Raw genomic sequence first — 16,041 nt, 5'->3', positions numbered from 1 at the left:
GGCCCTGGCTCTGGGGCCACAGACCTTCCAACATGAAGCCCTAGGGCGACCCTGTATCTCACCTGTGAGTCCATACTTGCTGGAGGGGCTGGGGGGTGTTTTCTCTCCAGCTGGGACCCCTGCAGCCCCCACATGGCTGCAGACACTCTGGCTCTTTCTATCTGAGTCCTAGCCAGATGTTGAGAACAAGTCCCACCTGGAGCCACCACCCTCCAGATCCCACTTTGTTCTCATGTAGAGTGTGATTGTCCCCCTCCCACCAGCACGCCCTTCCCCAGCACAGCGCTGGCTATTCCTCTTGACACCACATTGTCACCTCTGTGCCCTTGATCTGGCGTGCCCTCCCTGCCTGCCTGCTGCAAATGCCACTTCCCATTTTGTGGCCACTTCCTGTGACTACCCTCTGCCCTTTCTCAAGTTGGTGCTTGGATGCCCCCTCAGCACCGATTATGGGCCTGGGACTGGGCGGTGGTTCTGCACCTGATCTACCTCCCCGTGGGCTGTGAGTGAGCCGAGGCTGCTGGACACCCAGCCTGGAGCACGGCTCTGGCACAGAGCTGCTCTCAGGGACTGTCTGCTGAGTGAACCAGAGGAGGAGTTCCAGCAGCCTAGACCACAGCCCTGTGGGCAGTGGGGCCAGGCCAGGCTTTGTTGGGGGTAAAGGGCACTGTCCCATGTACTGTGGGGTGTCCACTCATTCTTTCAGAAAAGATTTTCTGAGCATCAGCTAAGACTTGTCCAATGTCACCAGCTGACAAGAGGATGCTGGGACTTCTCTATCTGCTAGAGGCCAGGGGCACCTCCCTGCCTGGTTGTGACAAATGCCCAAAATGTCTCCAGATATTGCCTAATGTCCCGAGGGGCAGAGTCACTCCTGGCTGAGAACCACCACTGCAGAGCATGCAGTCTCCTCAAACACAGGAGGCTCCTGGGTGTGGCTGTAACATGGGGATCAGCCTTGACAGGTGCTCACATCAGATGGTGTCTAGGAGGACACTGCCTCTGTGGAAGGCCCTCCACTGAGCGACCAGCAGTGAGAGCCCTTTCTTGTCTGTGGCTGAGTTCAGGGGTGGCAGTTTCACCTGCCCAAGGAACCCGAGACTTAATTTTTTATGCAGGGGGTTGGTAAGAGTACGGAGACTAGGCTGCTTCACCTGCATGCTGCTCAGGCGTGGTGGGCCTCACCGGCTGGGGCTCTGGCCAACCTTGGGAGGGAGTGCCCGTTTCGCGTAGGGTCCCCTCCTGCTTCTGCACAACTGACTGAAGGGAAATGCTCCAGTAGCCCAGTTCTACAACTTAACACCCTCGTCAGCAGCCACAACTAACGTGTACTGAGTGCCCGCCGCTTTACAGAGACGAAAATGGAAGCTCAAAGAAGTTAAACCTACTCATTCTTTCAGAAAAGATTTCTGAATCAACTAAGACTTGTCCAATGTCACCAGCTGGCAAGAGGATGCTGGGACTTAATGCACTGCCACTTGCTCACAGAGGAGGGCCCGAGGCCGCCTGTAAAGTGAGTGGGGTCCTCAAACCTCACTCCCTGAAGATCCCCCGCCCCCTACTGCCCCAAATAGAGCAGCTCTGCTCTTACCTGTCCACAAACCACCTAGCTTGGAAAAAATGCCCTTGCTGTTGACATTTTGAGAGACTGAGCTTCTTGGGACAGGGAGGAACTACTGAATGTCTGCCCAAGACTGGGCATGGGCTGCATCTCCTACTTCCATCAACCCAGCTCACCCCGTTTTAGGAGGGCCCAACGATGGGGCCCCCACCAGTATTCCCACCGTGCTCTCGAGCCCAGGTTCTCAGTTTGGCTCCCCACACCCCGCCACCTTACGGGGCCCCTCCTGTGCTGAAGCAGAGAGCAGCAAGCGGAGTGCCCCCCAGAGTAGGTGTCTAGGGCTGTGACACTCCAAGGCAGTCACACGGAGGCCCTTTAAACACAAGCAGACAGGATCACTGCGGACGACTCACCCACTTGAGTAATTACTTCATCAGGTCACCCTGGCCTGTATCTCCCAATTGCATTTCCTCACAGCACCAAATAAGCCATGTCCTTTCATTCAGACCCGACCCACCTGGCTATAGGGAAAGGAGAAAGGCCACATGCGGGGAGGCTGAGCCCTCTGCCTGGAGGGGGGCATCACGCAAGTGCAGTCAGAGCGTGGACTCTTGCTCTCTTCTGCCTCCGGAACTGGCGGTGTATGAGAAGAGTCAGGCCTGCAAAACCATGGGCACCCAAGTCCCACTGACTGGGCTGCCACCATCAGCCCAGTGGTTTGCTCAGCACTGCTGGCCACCATTCCTGGTCCTCACAAGCCTGTGGGACAGGCAATGGTGGCCCTATTTCACAGACAAGGAAGCGGAAGCCAGGAGGGTCAGCACTTTAAGGGCACCCAAGCCGTACGGGTGACAACAGCAATTAGGGACGCAGGCCCTTATGGAGCATGTGTAACTGCAGTTTTGTTTAATTAAATCGCACTTTAAAAGCACTTGGGGAGGCTTTCTGGATCAAAAGACTTTGTACTAAGTGCTTTTTCTTTTAACATTTCATATTTAATTTAGTTGACAGATCTTTAAAAAGTAGGGGCCTTCCTAAATCAGCAAGCAGAGGATGTTAGCTGAGATGGACTTCAGTTAGTCAAACTGGCAGAGCTCTTACTGGTTATGCTTATTTCGCCCATCTGTGGGGTGGGGGTGTGGGGGCAGGCCTAGGGGCAGCTCTAGACACACCCATGACCCTGAGTGGCTAGAGGAGGCACAGGGCTGCCAGGAGCCCCTGGCCCTAGTGCGAGACTGTCCCATGCTCTGGGGCCTCGCACTGGAGGCCAGGGAGGATGGAGTCCAGTTTAACTGGGAGACAGGCTCACGCTTCTGAATCATACATGGGACCTGCATTCTGAAACCTACAAATTAACGCACAACCAATGAATAGTCCCCCACCAATCACGGTGAGGATGGCGATTCTTTCCCAACCCAGCAAATCTCAAGATGAGAAACATCCTGTTACAAGCATGTGGACCACCAAGCAACCAGCTCTCAGAGCTCTCCCACCTCCAGCTCTGAACACCGGCTGGAGGGACCCCTTCTCAGGAGCCTGAGCATTCCAGAAACCTGTGAGACCCCACTCCTCCTTCCTCTTCCCACTCACTTGCCAGAGCTAACAGGTGCCCTAGGCTTGTCCCTCCCATCAGGAGGCAGAGAAAAGCGAGACCCTCACAGAGCAGGCTGATGCCAGGCCTGTGCCTCTGCAATGGTGCCTGGCTGTGGCCCTGGGCACCCAAGTCCCACTGACTGGGCTGCCACCATCAGCCCAATGCTTTGCTCAGCCTGCTGGCCACCATTCCTGGTCCTCACAAGCCTGTGGGACAGGCAATGGTGGCCCTATTTCACAGACAAGGAAGTGGAAGCCAGGAGGATCAGTACTTTGAGGGCACCCAAGCCGTACGGGTGACAACAGCAATTAGGGACAAAGGCCCTTATGGAGCATGTGCCGTATGCTCCGATGCACACCTAGGGGAGGGCAAGGCCTGCTGGTGCCCACGTCCCCATGCATCCTACCCCCACACCAGGTTTTTGCTGACACCTGCCCAGACGCCACACGCTGTGGAAGCCGGGGACGGTGAGGGGCGGATGGCTACGTCCAGAACGGCAACTCTCGAGGTGCTCTTTGGGCCCAGAATGAAAGCATTTGCTGCTTCTCCTCAGGCCAGAACACTTCAAATAAAAACAACCCACACATTCTTGTGTTTGTATAAAAGATATTTACTTCAATTATCACACCTAGGGTGCTAGTGAATAATAGTAATACATGGTGTGAGTTTCATACAGTGATATTGCTTCTCCATATCATATAGGGACCGTTGTACAGTGCTGAGAACAAACATCGTATGGCTAACCAAAGACAGAAGGGACAATGCCGAGGGGCCGACGGTGCCTCCCACCCCCACGCCAGCTGGATCAACTTTTGACTCTTAACGTCAAAAACAAAGAGCAAGAAATAAAATGTTACCAGAGATGGGTCACAGCAACACAACAGAGGCTTCTCAAAGCTATTTGTACAAAAATGACGCCTTTTCTTTTTTCTTTTTGGTCAATTGGGTCTTGGTGAGGATTGAAAAACAAAGGAAGTCTGTGATTGTGAATACTAACCAACGAGCTCTAGAAACATCTAAGACTTGGTGCGTTACAGAAAATATAAAATACTGCCAAAGTGTAAGACGCCACGATACACTGGGGGGCTGAGCTTATTGAGAGCTCTCCGGAAGAAGTCGGCCTCTCCGCGAGCAGCTGGTCTTGTGCTGTTAGTAGTCTGGACAGGAGCGTGGCACCACCCACTCTCAAGGCTAGTAGTTATTGCACAATTGCAAAAAGCTAGGTCTTACTCAGTGGAACGGGACGTGGGGAAAGCCACCTTTTTTTTCCCACTTTCCTTTTATAATAAGCTATCCTCAAATGCTTTAAGAATTTGGAACGAATCCTCACATCTCCAAAATGCACAGCATTTTCTGAGGGGGTCTCAGGTGGTGGGACATGAGATGCCCGCTTTCTCAAGGAAAGTGGCAGGAAACGGCTCAAGAGAGACAGAAATGCATAGACTAATTACAGAGAATGAAAACCTTTCCGGGGGGGGGGTACAGGGGCAGTTATTTTATTAGAGGGCTCTCTTTCAGAGACAAGAACAAAATCAGGAACCCCCACCATTGCAGAGAAGGGGAGAAGTCATGGCACGGAAAGCAAGTCAGGGGTCGGTGGCCCTTGGGAGCTAAGGCAGCTGCCTGGCTCCACCTTGGGGTGGGCGGGGCCCCTGCCTTGGCCTTTGGGGGCTTCCTTCTCTTGGGTCCAGGAGGGAGGGCCAGGCCCGAGACCTGCCCTGCCCCACCTTCACACCCAGTTGGCAGGCCGCTGGGCATCTTGCTGACTGTGCTTCTGGCCACAGAAAGCTCTGCCCCGTGCCTAACCTCCCTCCACACTTAACCACATGAAGGGGAAAGGGGCTTCCCCATGACCTCCCTGGTGTGGGTCCTCAAGCCACAGCCAGACTAAGAAACCTGTTGCTCTGCAAGATGGTTTTGACCAACTTTGTATGGAAGGAAAACAAGGCCAGCAACAAAAGCCAGCTAGAACACAGCAACCCATGAGAGCCTTGCAAGGAATTGCTCTGCCCCGAGGTGCAGCTGGCCAGGCTACTGCGCCCTCTCTGACCGGCGCGCTGCAACTTCATGAACTCAGAAGTCTTACCAGAGGCTCTAGGAGGCTTTGGGGAACTGAACTTTGCTCTTCTAAGTCTCCTCTGCAGCTCCTCACACAAGTGTTCAAATGTCTCATTTAAAAAGCCAGGCATGTGGAGACCACCAGTTTTGAAGTGGCTACTCTAGAGACAAATGCCTGATTCTGCTGGAGAAGCCCCACCTTGCCCACTTCCCCCCCACGCAAATCCCCAGACCCTTCAGTTCTTTTTTGGGGGGAGGAGGGCAGGAGGCAGAAGACAGTAACCACCGGAGTGACAGCAAAAAGCATTTATAACAACAACACAAAACAACAATACACACTCCTGATACGTACTTAAATGATTAACCTAATAATAAATAGAAGATGATAGAAATAATTTTTCTCAAGGAAACATCCTTTATAATTATCCTCAAGCACACTGGCGGGTCAGTAGCAGTCAATCCATCTCAACAGAAAAGGTTAAGTGCTGGAAGGGATGGTTGTGGTCTCCTACTCGGCAGGTGTCTCAGCTGCTGAGTCACAAACACCCAACCCTGCCACCCAGCCAGCGATTCCAGGGGTCCCCAGGGGCCCTGCCTGCTCAGCTCGGTGGTCAGCAAGAGACAGGCGGAGATAGGGGGTGCTGGGGGAGCAGGCTGTTTTCCCTTCAATGTATGAACAAACAGAACTACAGTGAACATACCCATCCACAACCTGAATCGTCCTGGTCTAAAGCTTATGTTGAGTTCATTTGGTGTGCGATACATTATCTCTCAACAATGAAGAAAAATGATTTCTATTGCACAGAGCTTTTACACATAATTATCTATGTAAGTGCTTTCTGTTTAAAGCAAACTACAAAAAGAAAAAAAGGAAGGAAAAAGAGAAAAAAGGAACCGTGAAACAGCAGCCCCGTGCCACTCCATGCATCATCTTGCTGAATGGTGTCTGATTTCGCCAGCGGAAGTCCCAACGCTTCCGTACACACTGTGCTTCTCATTATTTTCCATAGGGATGGTCGCCGTGACATTGGGATATAAGGCACCTTTCCTTTCTGATCACAGAAAGCTTGATACATAGCATATAGCATATTTTGTGGTAGAAATTAAAGCCAAACACTACAGAAATTACAGTAACACAGACAATATTTCCTAATGTTATTGGGTAAACTAAAATGATCCATGAAAAGCAACTCAAAGTTATTTAAAAAGTTTAGTAATGGGGTGGGGAAGTGCACATTTATGCATAGCCTCATGTCTTTCTCTCACTAGCCTTTTTAGGATTCTTCGCCTACAATGCCCAACTTTTAAAGTTAGCATTTTGGAGACTAGGCGCTTTGGAAATGTCTTGTTAAAGCTAAATGTCACTTTATCCAAAAACGAAAATGGAGATGATGCCACTGAGAGCATGGACACTGTATCTTTGGGGGGGAGGTGGTGGAGGAAGGCAGCAGTAAGGCCTGGGGGAGGTGGTGGAGGGCAGTTCCTGCAAGCAGGTTCATGTGGGACCCACATTCCTTCTTCCTGCTGGGGCTCCTGGGGAAGGGAAGGCTCTGGGTGTGGCTCATCTTATGCTTAGCTTACTGTTCCGAGCCCCTCTGCTATCTCAATTCACCCCAAGGGCTTCAGCCTCAGCTTTCAGCACATCTCTGAGGGTTTTGCAGGCTGCACCTTTTTCATCTTTAACTGGGAACTTGTTTTCCCTTCTTTCCTTGGTAGTTTTCATCTACAAAAAGGCAGAACCTGATGGGAATGAAACAGTATTGTCAGATTGGACCATTTTCTTAGCAAGCGTTGGGCAGACCAACATTCAATACGCTGAGAAAGGGAACAACATCACATCAGAGCTCCAGGCCATCCATCACCTTGCCACTGAGGGCAGGGGCTCTTCCTTGGCAGGCATGAAGGCTCCCCTAATGCCAGCCAGGCCCAAACAAACCTGCAGAAGCACGGGGAGGGGGGGCGGATTTCTAAATGTGAGCTTTTCTTGGTAAATGCCCAAGCACACCATGAGGGCAGAACATAGTCCCAAGGCTCCCACGTCCAAATGCTTTCCATCAGATGAACATTAGGCTCCCATGTCCAAATGTTTTCTCATCAGGAGATCACCAGAGTGGGTGGGCCCACATCCAGCTGGCAGCTCTGGGAGCTGGTTTTCTTCAGCACTGGGTGCAAATTGGCATTTTCTTTTGAGAGGGAGGGGTCATGTGATTGAAGGCAGATGTGAGGGCTGGAGAACGCCATATCCTCTCCTGTCCTGAGACACTCCAAAGGAGATCTGACAGTGGTGCCGAGGTCATAACCTCCCAGTGCGAGAGACAATAAAGGCAGAGCTTCCCAATGGCAGGTGGGAATCCTGGGGAAGAGTCCTCATGTGGCCATTTAGGGGCAGCCCAGGGCAAGGAAATGGCTGTGATGGATCTGAACAGCTGAGCAGGAATGGGCAGAGATCAAAGGCAGGCCAAAGACAAGGCACTCCGAGGCCTGAGACTACCCCTGCCTGCAAAGCCAACAGCTGTCAGAGCTTCAGGAACAGGTGGAAGTCAAGAGAAAAATCCGTGTGCCTTGCAGAGCACAGCTGTCTGTCCATGTGGTGCTTGCAGCATGAGGGGAGGAGCCTGCCTGCCAGGCCATGGTACACTCCTGGATGCCACGCTTCCAGCCTCCCCTCTCCCCTGAGCCCACTTGCCTTAAGGTTCTGAGGAGTGTGGGGTGAGGAGTAACAGCAAGTGGGAGCATGGGGTGAGGAGGCTGAAGGGGACAGATGAGAGTGACAACAGGGAGGACATGCGGGGGTAGCCACATCTCCAGCCTGAAGGGACGGGGCCAACAGCCCACCGAGCTCACCACACAGGCCAGGATCTTGCCTTGCTGAACCCCCTGCACAGGTGGCTTAAAGGCCTCCAAAAGTAAGGACTTGGGATGGCTAAGTGCAACTCTTGTTTTCATAGGGCTGTTGAGAGGCGCCTGTCATAGTGCATTTAAGGCAAAGGCTGTTGTCCCCCAGCTCAAGGTCTAGTGAGTCGGTATCACCATTTTGCTTTGTGCTAATCCCAGGAGGATGTGTGTATACTCCTCCCGACTCCTCTGCTATTTTCAGTGAGGCTTATTTTTCTAAAATCAGAGGAATGAAAAACATTGCATAGAATGTCAGAAGAGTTCATCGATCACCCCTGATGAAGGGCCAGGAGTTCAGGAGGAACAAAGAAACCCAGTCCAACTCTAGCGGGTAGGCACCGGTCTGCAGACTCAGCTGTCTGCCAGCTCCTGGCCCAGTCTCTTTGGGAATAATGGCTGAGGGCCCCAGGGCTTTCCCTCGGACTACAGTACAGCTTGCCTTCTGCCTGGTTTGCTTGTGAGATGCATGACTGATGTGCCCAGCCAAGGAGGGTTTCCTTCCTCTTAGAGCTGGGCCTGGGGGATGGGGGTAGCGGGGAGGGTCGCTCACAGCCAGGAAAGCAGAGGAAAGCCATCCCCAAACTCTGTAGCCCTCTGGTCTGGACCAAAACCAGCAGACTTGAATATTCACACTGGACAGGATGGTTATTAAGTGGGAGAAAACAAAGATGCTAATGGGAAAGAGAGAGGGTGGGGAGGCATTTGTGCTTTGGAAGTACAGGGAACTGTCCCAGGAGGTCATGAACTTTCTTTTTGACTCTTGTCACTTTTCCAGACTTAGTGGCCATGATTTGCTAGTAGTCACAGGAGTCACAATCCGGGCATTTCCTGGAGACTTCTCCCGAGCCTGTATCCTGGGGCAGTCTGTTGATCATAAGCCACCTCATGTCATTGGGCAGGTTGGCTCTGAGAATAATCCAGTTGACCTAAATGGCTGTGGAATCCTTTCTAAAGAAGAGAGATCTGGAGGACAGAACTCACAGACATCCTGACTGATCCAGAAGCAAAAAGTCAGAGGTCACCTGAGAGCCACGGCCGTGGAGGTGAGCAGACACGGGTCCAGGACAGAACCTACACCCCTTGCACCTCAGACACCACAGGAGCGCGTGGGCCAGAGCTGGGGGTCAAGAGGCTGAACGGGAACACTGGTTTTTCTGCAGGGCCTCCACTTAGCCAGCTAAGTAATGGCAAAAACCTTAAGTTATGAACACTGCCTCCAATTAACAAAAAGAAGCCATTTAAAATGGTATAATGGAGCTTGTAATTAAGTGTTAGTGTTTTATACAGAACCGTTTTCCCCAGGGTAGAGGTACAAATCAGCTTTTTAAACTGATGGAGCGGAAAGAGGAGGAGGTCGGCTGCCTGTGGGAGCTACTACTTGGAACACCAGCTAGCGGAAGGTGAACCCCGTGGAGAGGATGCTGTTCAAGGCACTTGAATATTGCTTATTAAGATGAAAGATCAACCCCTTAAACTCAAACAGAGGGTGCAATGAGGGGGACCCCTCTCCCGACAGGTTTCTGTTATTTAGTGGCAGCTCTTAGAACTACTTCAGAAAGTGACAGCTTAACACAAAAGATCATAGGGTTGGGAACACAATAAAAAAAATAAATAGAGAAAAAACAGAACTGCAAGCGAAATTTAACCAACTGATTGTATCGAGCACCCAGATGTTATCTGGCAAAAAAAGACAGAATGGAACTCAAAAATAACCTAGTTAAAAAAGAAAAAAAAAAACGTCAACAAAAATGATTAAATTGCTTGGAAGAGCCAAAGAGGCTGCTTTAGACTGTTACTTTCTGGCCACTGGGATGGGCAAATTTATACTTCTTAAGTTTCCACGGACTTGATACCTTTGTAAATAACAGTCATGCCTTTAAAACCTAAACAACTACCTTTATGTTTCCCGTTAACTCCCTGCTTTTCAATCTAATGAAAATCAGGTATTTTGAGATTCATCACATATGATAACAAAAGTCCCTCGAGGTTTTCGTGGAGAGGACACCACAGTACTGCCAGGGGCTCTGCTACTCACTGTCTTAATATGCACGAATGCAAACTTGCTCCTCTGAACGCACCTGAGTTGAGCCAGATGTGAATCCGTATCCCCTAAAGCTCCTCCACTCGGAATTCGCTTCTCCTTCTCACTGAACCAGATTTCAAGTTCAGAGATGACGCAAACATCAAAAGACAACCAGCCTGCTTCCCAGCCTCCTAGAGCCTTCTGAAAACTTCTTTATCATGAAAAGGCATTGTCTTTAGTGTAGTGACTCTTAGATTTGTGAAAACTTGAACTAAATGCTGCAGCTGCAGCTTAAAGGGCTGTAACTGAAATACGTAACTTCTAAAACATGCAAGAAATGTGGTCTCACATCTCACAGTCAAAGTCCTACAAGGTTATTAATACAAGCACACTGAGGTGTAATAGCGGGAGCATACCTTTAAAATTATAACTCCCTCCCACCCCCCCAAAATCAAACAAGGTAATATTAATTAAACTTAAGAAATAACGAATGCACCATTTAAACGTCATCCAAAGATGTTGACCTAAGACAAAGGTTTCAATGATACACAATACGGTCAAAGTTTTCAATCAGTAATATACAGTATGACAACTACATCTTGTAAATTATACCCAATACTGCCGGCAGTCTATCCCTCTAAAGAATATTTGCCCCTTTCATCCCTTCCTAACAATCAGATAATAAAATACAGCACCTATAAATAAGCAAAAAAAAATATATATATATACTGAAATCATCTATTGTTAGTTTAAAGATATGGCAATAAAGGAGTCTAAATTAGCAAATTGTAGAAGCCATAACTGATAAACAGCTTATTGAAAAAAGGTGGCAGTAATGCACTCTATGTGTGCACAGGTACTTAAGAAAATACACAGACGTATAAAATTGCACACACGCTCACACGCACACTCTCACCCACCTCTATTCTCACGCATATACACATAGACAACAGGAGGAATCAGAGACAAGTTAGACTTTTGATTTGTACTTAGACTGCCCTAAACTGTGCATAAAAAGAACGTTCCAAGATGCAAAATGAATGAAGGGCCAATAGTCTGGTCTGGGAGTGAAGAGCATCAACGTTTTGGTGTGAGTTTGGGCCATCTCAATGGGGGTGGGAGCAGAGCCCAGACTGCCACGTGCCCTCTTCTGCAGGGAAGGAAGCTTCCCACGCTGTCAACAGTCATCAGTGCTTGTGGTGAGAAGGGAGGGGGAGAGAGAGCCCGCGCAAGCGCAAGCCCCGCCCAGGCCCAGGGAGCGCATCCCCTGGTGGGGCTCAGTCCATCAGGCGCCCCGAGAGTGGTGTGAGGTGTGGTGCCTTCTGTGCCACGGAAAGACTGCTGTCTATGAGGGGCGGGCCCCATTTGGCCCCAGAGCTGCCTGCTGCGACCTTCGCGGCCTACTCTTTCCTACTTTCTTTAAAAGCTCGCACATGTGCAGACGTGCTAACACAGACATGGACACCATAAATTAAAGAAAATGAAAGGGTACATGCTACAGTTCTAACTTGTCTCCTAAACCTCCGAGATATGAGGTCTGATCAGCGTGCTCTGCGGTTAGAGGTTAAAAAGCGGATTATAAAATACCTAGATTCGGATCTTTTCTTTTTGTCCTGATTTGGCCTAGAATGGAGTGTATTAAACAAACCCTGGTCAGCAAAAGCCCAGAGTCAGTTAAAGCTATGGATCAATGTGCACTACATGTCAGGATTCTATTCACGTACAAGAAAACACAACGCCAGCTACCACAATATCAGTTATTTCCTGATGTGACTTTTCTTTTTGTTAAAAAATATGTGGAGTAAATGTGTTTTAATTCAAAGTTTCAAACGAGAAGACTCTTTACTTGAAAATATTTAGGAATCCAAACTAGTGTGTTTAGAGTCGGTTTGACTGTGCAATCTCTTAGTGGCAACTGAACAGCTACAAAAACTTTCTTTTTTAATTTTTCTGAAAAATCCCCCCCCCCTTTTCCTGGTTTAAGAAGATAATAGTGTATTATCGCTCTGAAGCCATTAGATGGCAGATAAAAAGCCCCCTTTTAATATGTGGGTTTGATATTTTTTTTTAAAGCCCACACGAAACAGGAGGGCACAAGGCAAAGCTGTAAGAGTTATTCCAGAACCTGTGGAAATCACTTAGGGCAATAAAAAAAACACTTCAGGGTACAAAAAAGCTCGACTACACATTTCCGTTTTCTTCCTTGAAAACACGACATAGATTGGGCTTAATGCTCCTTTGTTTTCTATATGCACCTTGGCCTATGGCGATTTTGCCCTGTGGCCCGCAGGGCGGTAAGTGCGCAACACGGTCCAGGCCGCAGAGTCGGCGTTCGGCCCTGCCCTGCCCTGCCCTGCCCTGCCCTGCCCGGCTTGGCTCGGCTCTGCCCAACCCGGCCCGACTCGGCCCGGCCCGGCCCAGCTCCGCTAGACTCGGCCCTGCTTGGCTGGGCCCGGCCCGGCTGGACTCGGCCCGGCGGTGCCCTCTCAGAACTCCCATTCGATGGGCTCCTCCCGACTGGCGGCCTTCTCCAGGCGGTGGATTATGCTGTTCAAGTTCGCGGCCTTCTTCTTTCTCAGGGGGTTGTCTCGCGAGTCCCTGGCGCCCGCCGCCTCCGGGAGGCCGAAGAGGCTCTGCAGGGAGCTGGGCCTGCGGGCGGCCGCCGGCGCGCTGGTGCTTGGCAAAGCGGAACTCCTGTCGGCGCCGTCCCGGGCCCGGCCCGGGCCCTCCCCCGGCGGGGCGGCTGAGGTAGCGGCGTCCTCTCCGGCCGCGGGCGCGGCGGCGGGGTTTGGCACGGGCCCTGGGCCTTCCGCGGGGCCCTGTGGCGGCGGTGGCGCCTGGGGCCGGCCCTCGTCGTCTGCCGCGTCCAGGGCTGGGGTCCCCGAGGGCAGCGGCTCTGCCTTCTCCGCCGGCCGCGGCTCCTCCTCCCGCTCCTCCGGGGCCGTGGCTGCCTCGGCCGGCCCTCCCTGAGACTTGGCGGTGGCCGCGGGGCCGCTTGACTCCTCGGCGTCCGCGGCGCCCGTGCCTTCGGCAGCCTCCACGCCGTCGCAGCTGTCGCCCTCTGAGCTGGGCGCTGCCCGGCTGCTTCGGGCAGAGGGGGAATCACTGGCCCCTGCCTGGCCCTGGCTTCCGGCCTGAATCTCCTCAATGAACAGTTCTCTGCGGATCCGAGACCTAGGAGACACAAGCGGGGAGGCCGCCGTGAGGAGGTGCTATGCAGGGCGGGCCCAGACCCCTTCCACCTCTGTCCCACCCCTTCTCTGCACGGTGTGGTGTCTCACACCCACTTGGCAGTCCCCTTGGGGCCCCTGCCACCTGCAAGGCAGAGCCAGAACGCCTCAGCATGGCTCGCTAAGAGCTGAGCAAAAGCCCCTGCTGTTTCCCAAATTCTGTGCCTTTGCTTAAGTTACCCCTCAGTTGGAACACCAGTCCCTCTTCTCCTCTGGGATGGAGCACCAATGTCAATGTTATTTAGTGGCACATTTCCATGCTACCCCATCTGACACTAGGCTGTGAATGGCAGGGTCCCATTCTTTGCACACCCCTAGCATGCTGCGTGGCATAAGATGACATAATGAACGCTGACTGAATTAATCAGCATTAATCTTAATTAACTAATCTTCCTCATCAGGACTTCATGAAAGAGAACCAATGATTAGTGCTCAACATGAAAATCTTCAGCACCTAGCTTTGAGCTGTGACAGGTCAAGGGCTCTGGTCAAGGCTGAGGTAAGATTCTACCAAATTATGTGTTTCAATTAATTTCCTCCTGTGAAAGCACAAGACTGAAAAGGGTCACTTTTGATCAAGTAGGAAGGAGACCAAATATGGACTGCTCCACATCAAGCATGTTTTAATCAAGCTGAGTTCAGCCTATAGTAGGAAATGAGCACCAGGACTTTGTTGGGCATGAAGGAAATAGCTACAGAAAGGTCCTGGCCTTCCCTGTTTTGGAGCCCTTGGTGATGACATGAAAAGGCTCTTGTTAAGTCTGTTTTTCTGCCAAAGTTTCTTCCTCCCATCATGCTCCAGTATTAGGCTCCATGAGAAGTCTCTCTAGGTGATTATTCCAAAGCAAAGAGCTAAAAAAGCCAGTGGTAACATGCCAACTGTTAGTGGAAAGCATCTTCAGGTAAATTAGCAATAAGCTCAGTGTCTTTGCAGAAATGGGACCTGCGGGAAGCCCCTGAGTTAAGGCATGCAGGAAAATATTTTCTGCAGTACATAAAACTCAATACAGGTAACATTTTTTGAGAACCCACTCGATGCCATGCCAGGTCCTGTACTAGATGTGGCAAGGGTTGGAACCAGGGAGAACCTGGCTATTGTTTAGTAGAATATACCCAAACTTTGGGGGTGGATATCTGTTAACAGTTACTTGCTCCCTATGTAGGGTGCACTCTGACCCTTGTTCTGAAGATGATCTCAGCCAGAGCGGCAGGGTGAGGTCCTGAAGTCCCCAGGAAGTTCCCAGGTGTAACTGAAGACTCTGTTTCTTCCCTGGGGCTACCTTGGGAGCCTGTGAAATGGCAGGTCCGGTCAATAGATTTCTGGGTACTACGTGGGAGGGCAAACTTGCTTGACTGGCTATCAAGTCCCTATGTGGCCAAGAATGCCAGCTGGGTTGATACCCAATGCCATCCCACCCTGGGAGGGTGAGAGGCTAGACAGGCAGCTAAAGGTCTGGTCCTAGCCGGGCTCCAGCCCCACCAGGTTCTGAGTCTCAGAGGCAGACTGGTCCAGAAGAGCGCACAGGCTTTTTGGAACCAGGCAAACCTAGGTCTGAAATCTGGCTTTGTCATTTACTAGCTGTGTAACTTGGACAGGCTACTTTTTCGAGCTTCAGTTTTCTTATCTGAAAAATGTGGAGAACAGCATCTTCCTTGCAGAGATGTTAAGATTAAACAAAATATTAATGTATAATAGACAAGACAAAAATTATTCTTTAGCATCCAGCTGCCCTTTGAATGACAGAAGCCCTGTTGTAAGTGCTAAGGTTGAGGTAAAAGGGCTGGGGGAAAACCTCACCAGCCTAATTAATGTGTATAACCTTTTTCTGTAAAATGGGACTTGCCTGCTGATTGGAGGATTTAATGAGATAACAAATCTATAAAGCTCTTGGCTCAGTGCCTGGCACATATTAGATGCTCAACAGATATTAGACATCATTCTTCTTAGCCTAGATTCATCTCCATGTCTGTAAGGAATATTATCTTCTGGTCTATAAAGTCCAGATCCCAGTACCAGATCTGGTCTTCAGATTAGTCACTCAAGGTTCATGGGACACCAGGACACCATGGCTATTAGGGCTAGGAAGGGTTTCCACTGGGTAGACCTGTTCTTCTGGGAGACCAGGTGTCCTGTGGTATGTTCTGCCCATTCCTGGCCTAATTCTGGGAAGATGGTCACCCTGAGATACTTCTAATTTCCTGAGGGTGAAGGGATAAGAGAGTCAAGTTCTATTTTTTCTGATGGGCGTTAAAAAATTTGTTGGGGAAAAAAATTCCAGTGGGGTAGGAGAAAGGAAAATCAACTTTTCACATTTAACTCCTACAGAAAGAGTGTAAGAAACTGCCTTCTTGCTTAGAAATTAAACACACTGACTGAATGTGTGCTGGGTGCTACTGTGTGTGGGGCTTCTATGAAGCTCCGTGGGGTCTCCAGGGTCAAGTGGGCAGTACTAAGCATTTAATGGAGGAGCTAAAGCCAGGGAGAGCCCTCACTCAGTTGAACTAAATAAAGCCACTGCGAGAGCACTTGATGAGTTTGAGTCTCTGCACTTTACCTCCTGGTGACCTTATGCAGGTGACTTCAATTCTTTGAACTTAATGCCAATTCTGAATGACTTGGGGCTCACTTCTCATGTAACCTGTTTTATGGCTTATAAAATTATTTAATTTAATTCCTTTT

At 50.4% G+C, this 16,041-nt stretch overlaps 1 protein-coding gene across 14 annotated transcripts in view; it reads right to left on the bottom strand.

The window, feature by feature from the left end:
• CUX1 (cut like homeobox 1) overlaps positions 1–16,041 on the bottom strand; it is a 370,873-nt gene that overhangs the window by 13,732 nt on the left and 341,100 nt on the right. For 11 of the 14 annotated variants that reach the window (XM_073215149.1, XM_073215150.1, XM_036998750.2 and 8 more), the window contains one exon: positions 5,505–13,305. The exons of the other annotated variants lie outside the window; for them this stretch is intronic. In XM_073215149.1, the coding sequence (XP_073071250.1) occupies positions 12,618–13,305 (688 nt within the window). In that variant the 3' untranslated portion in view covers positions 5,505–12,617. Of the gene's footprint in view, positions 1–5,504; positions 13,306–16,041 lie in introns of those variants that run through there. 14 annotated transcript variants of the gene reach the window in all.

This window comes from Manis javanica, chromosome 10 (assembly GCF_040802235.1).
Source record: "Manis javanica isolate MJ-LG chromosome 10, MJ_LKY, whole genome shotgun sequence".
NCBI lineage: Eukaryota > Metazoa > Chordata > Mammalia > Pholidota > Manidae > Manis > Manis javanica.
Note: the sequence above shows the minus strand (reverse complement) of the source record. Positions and strands in the feature narration are given on the sequence as shown.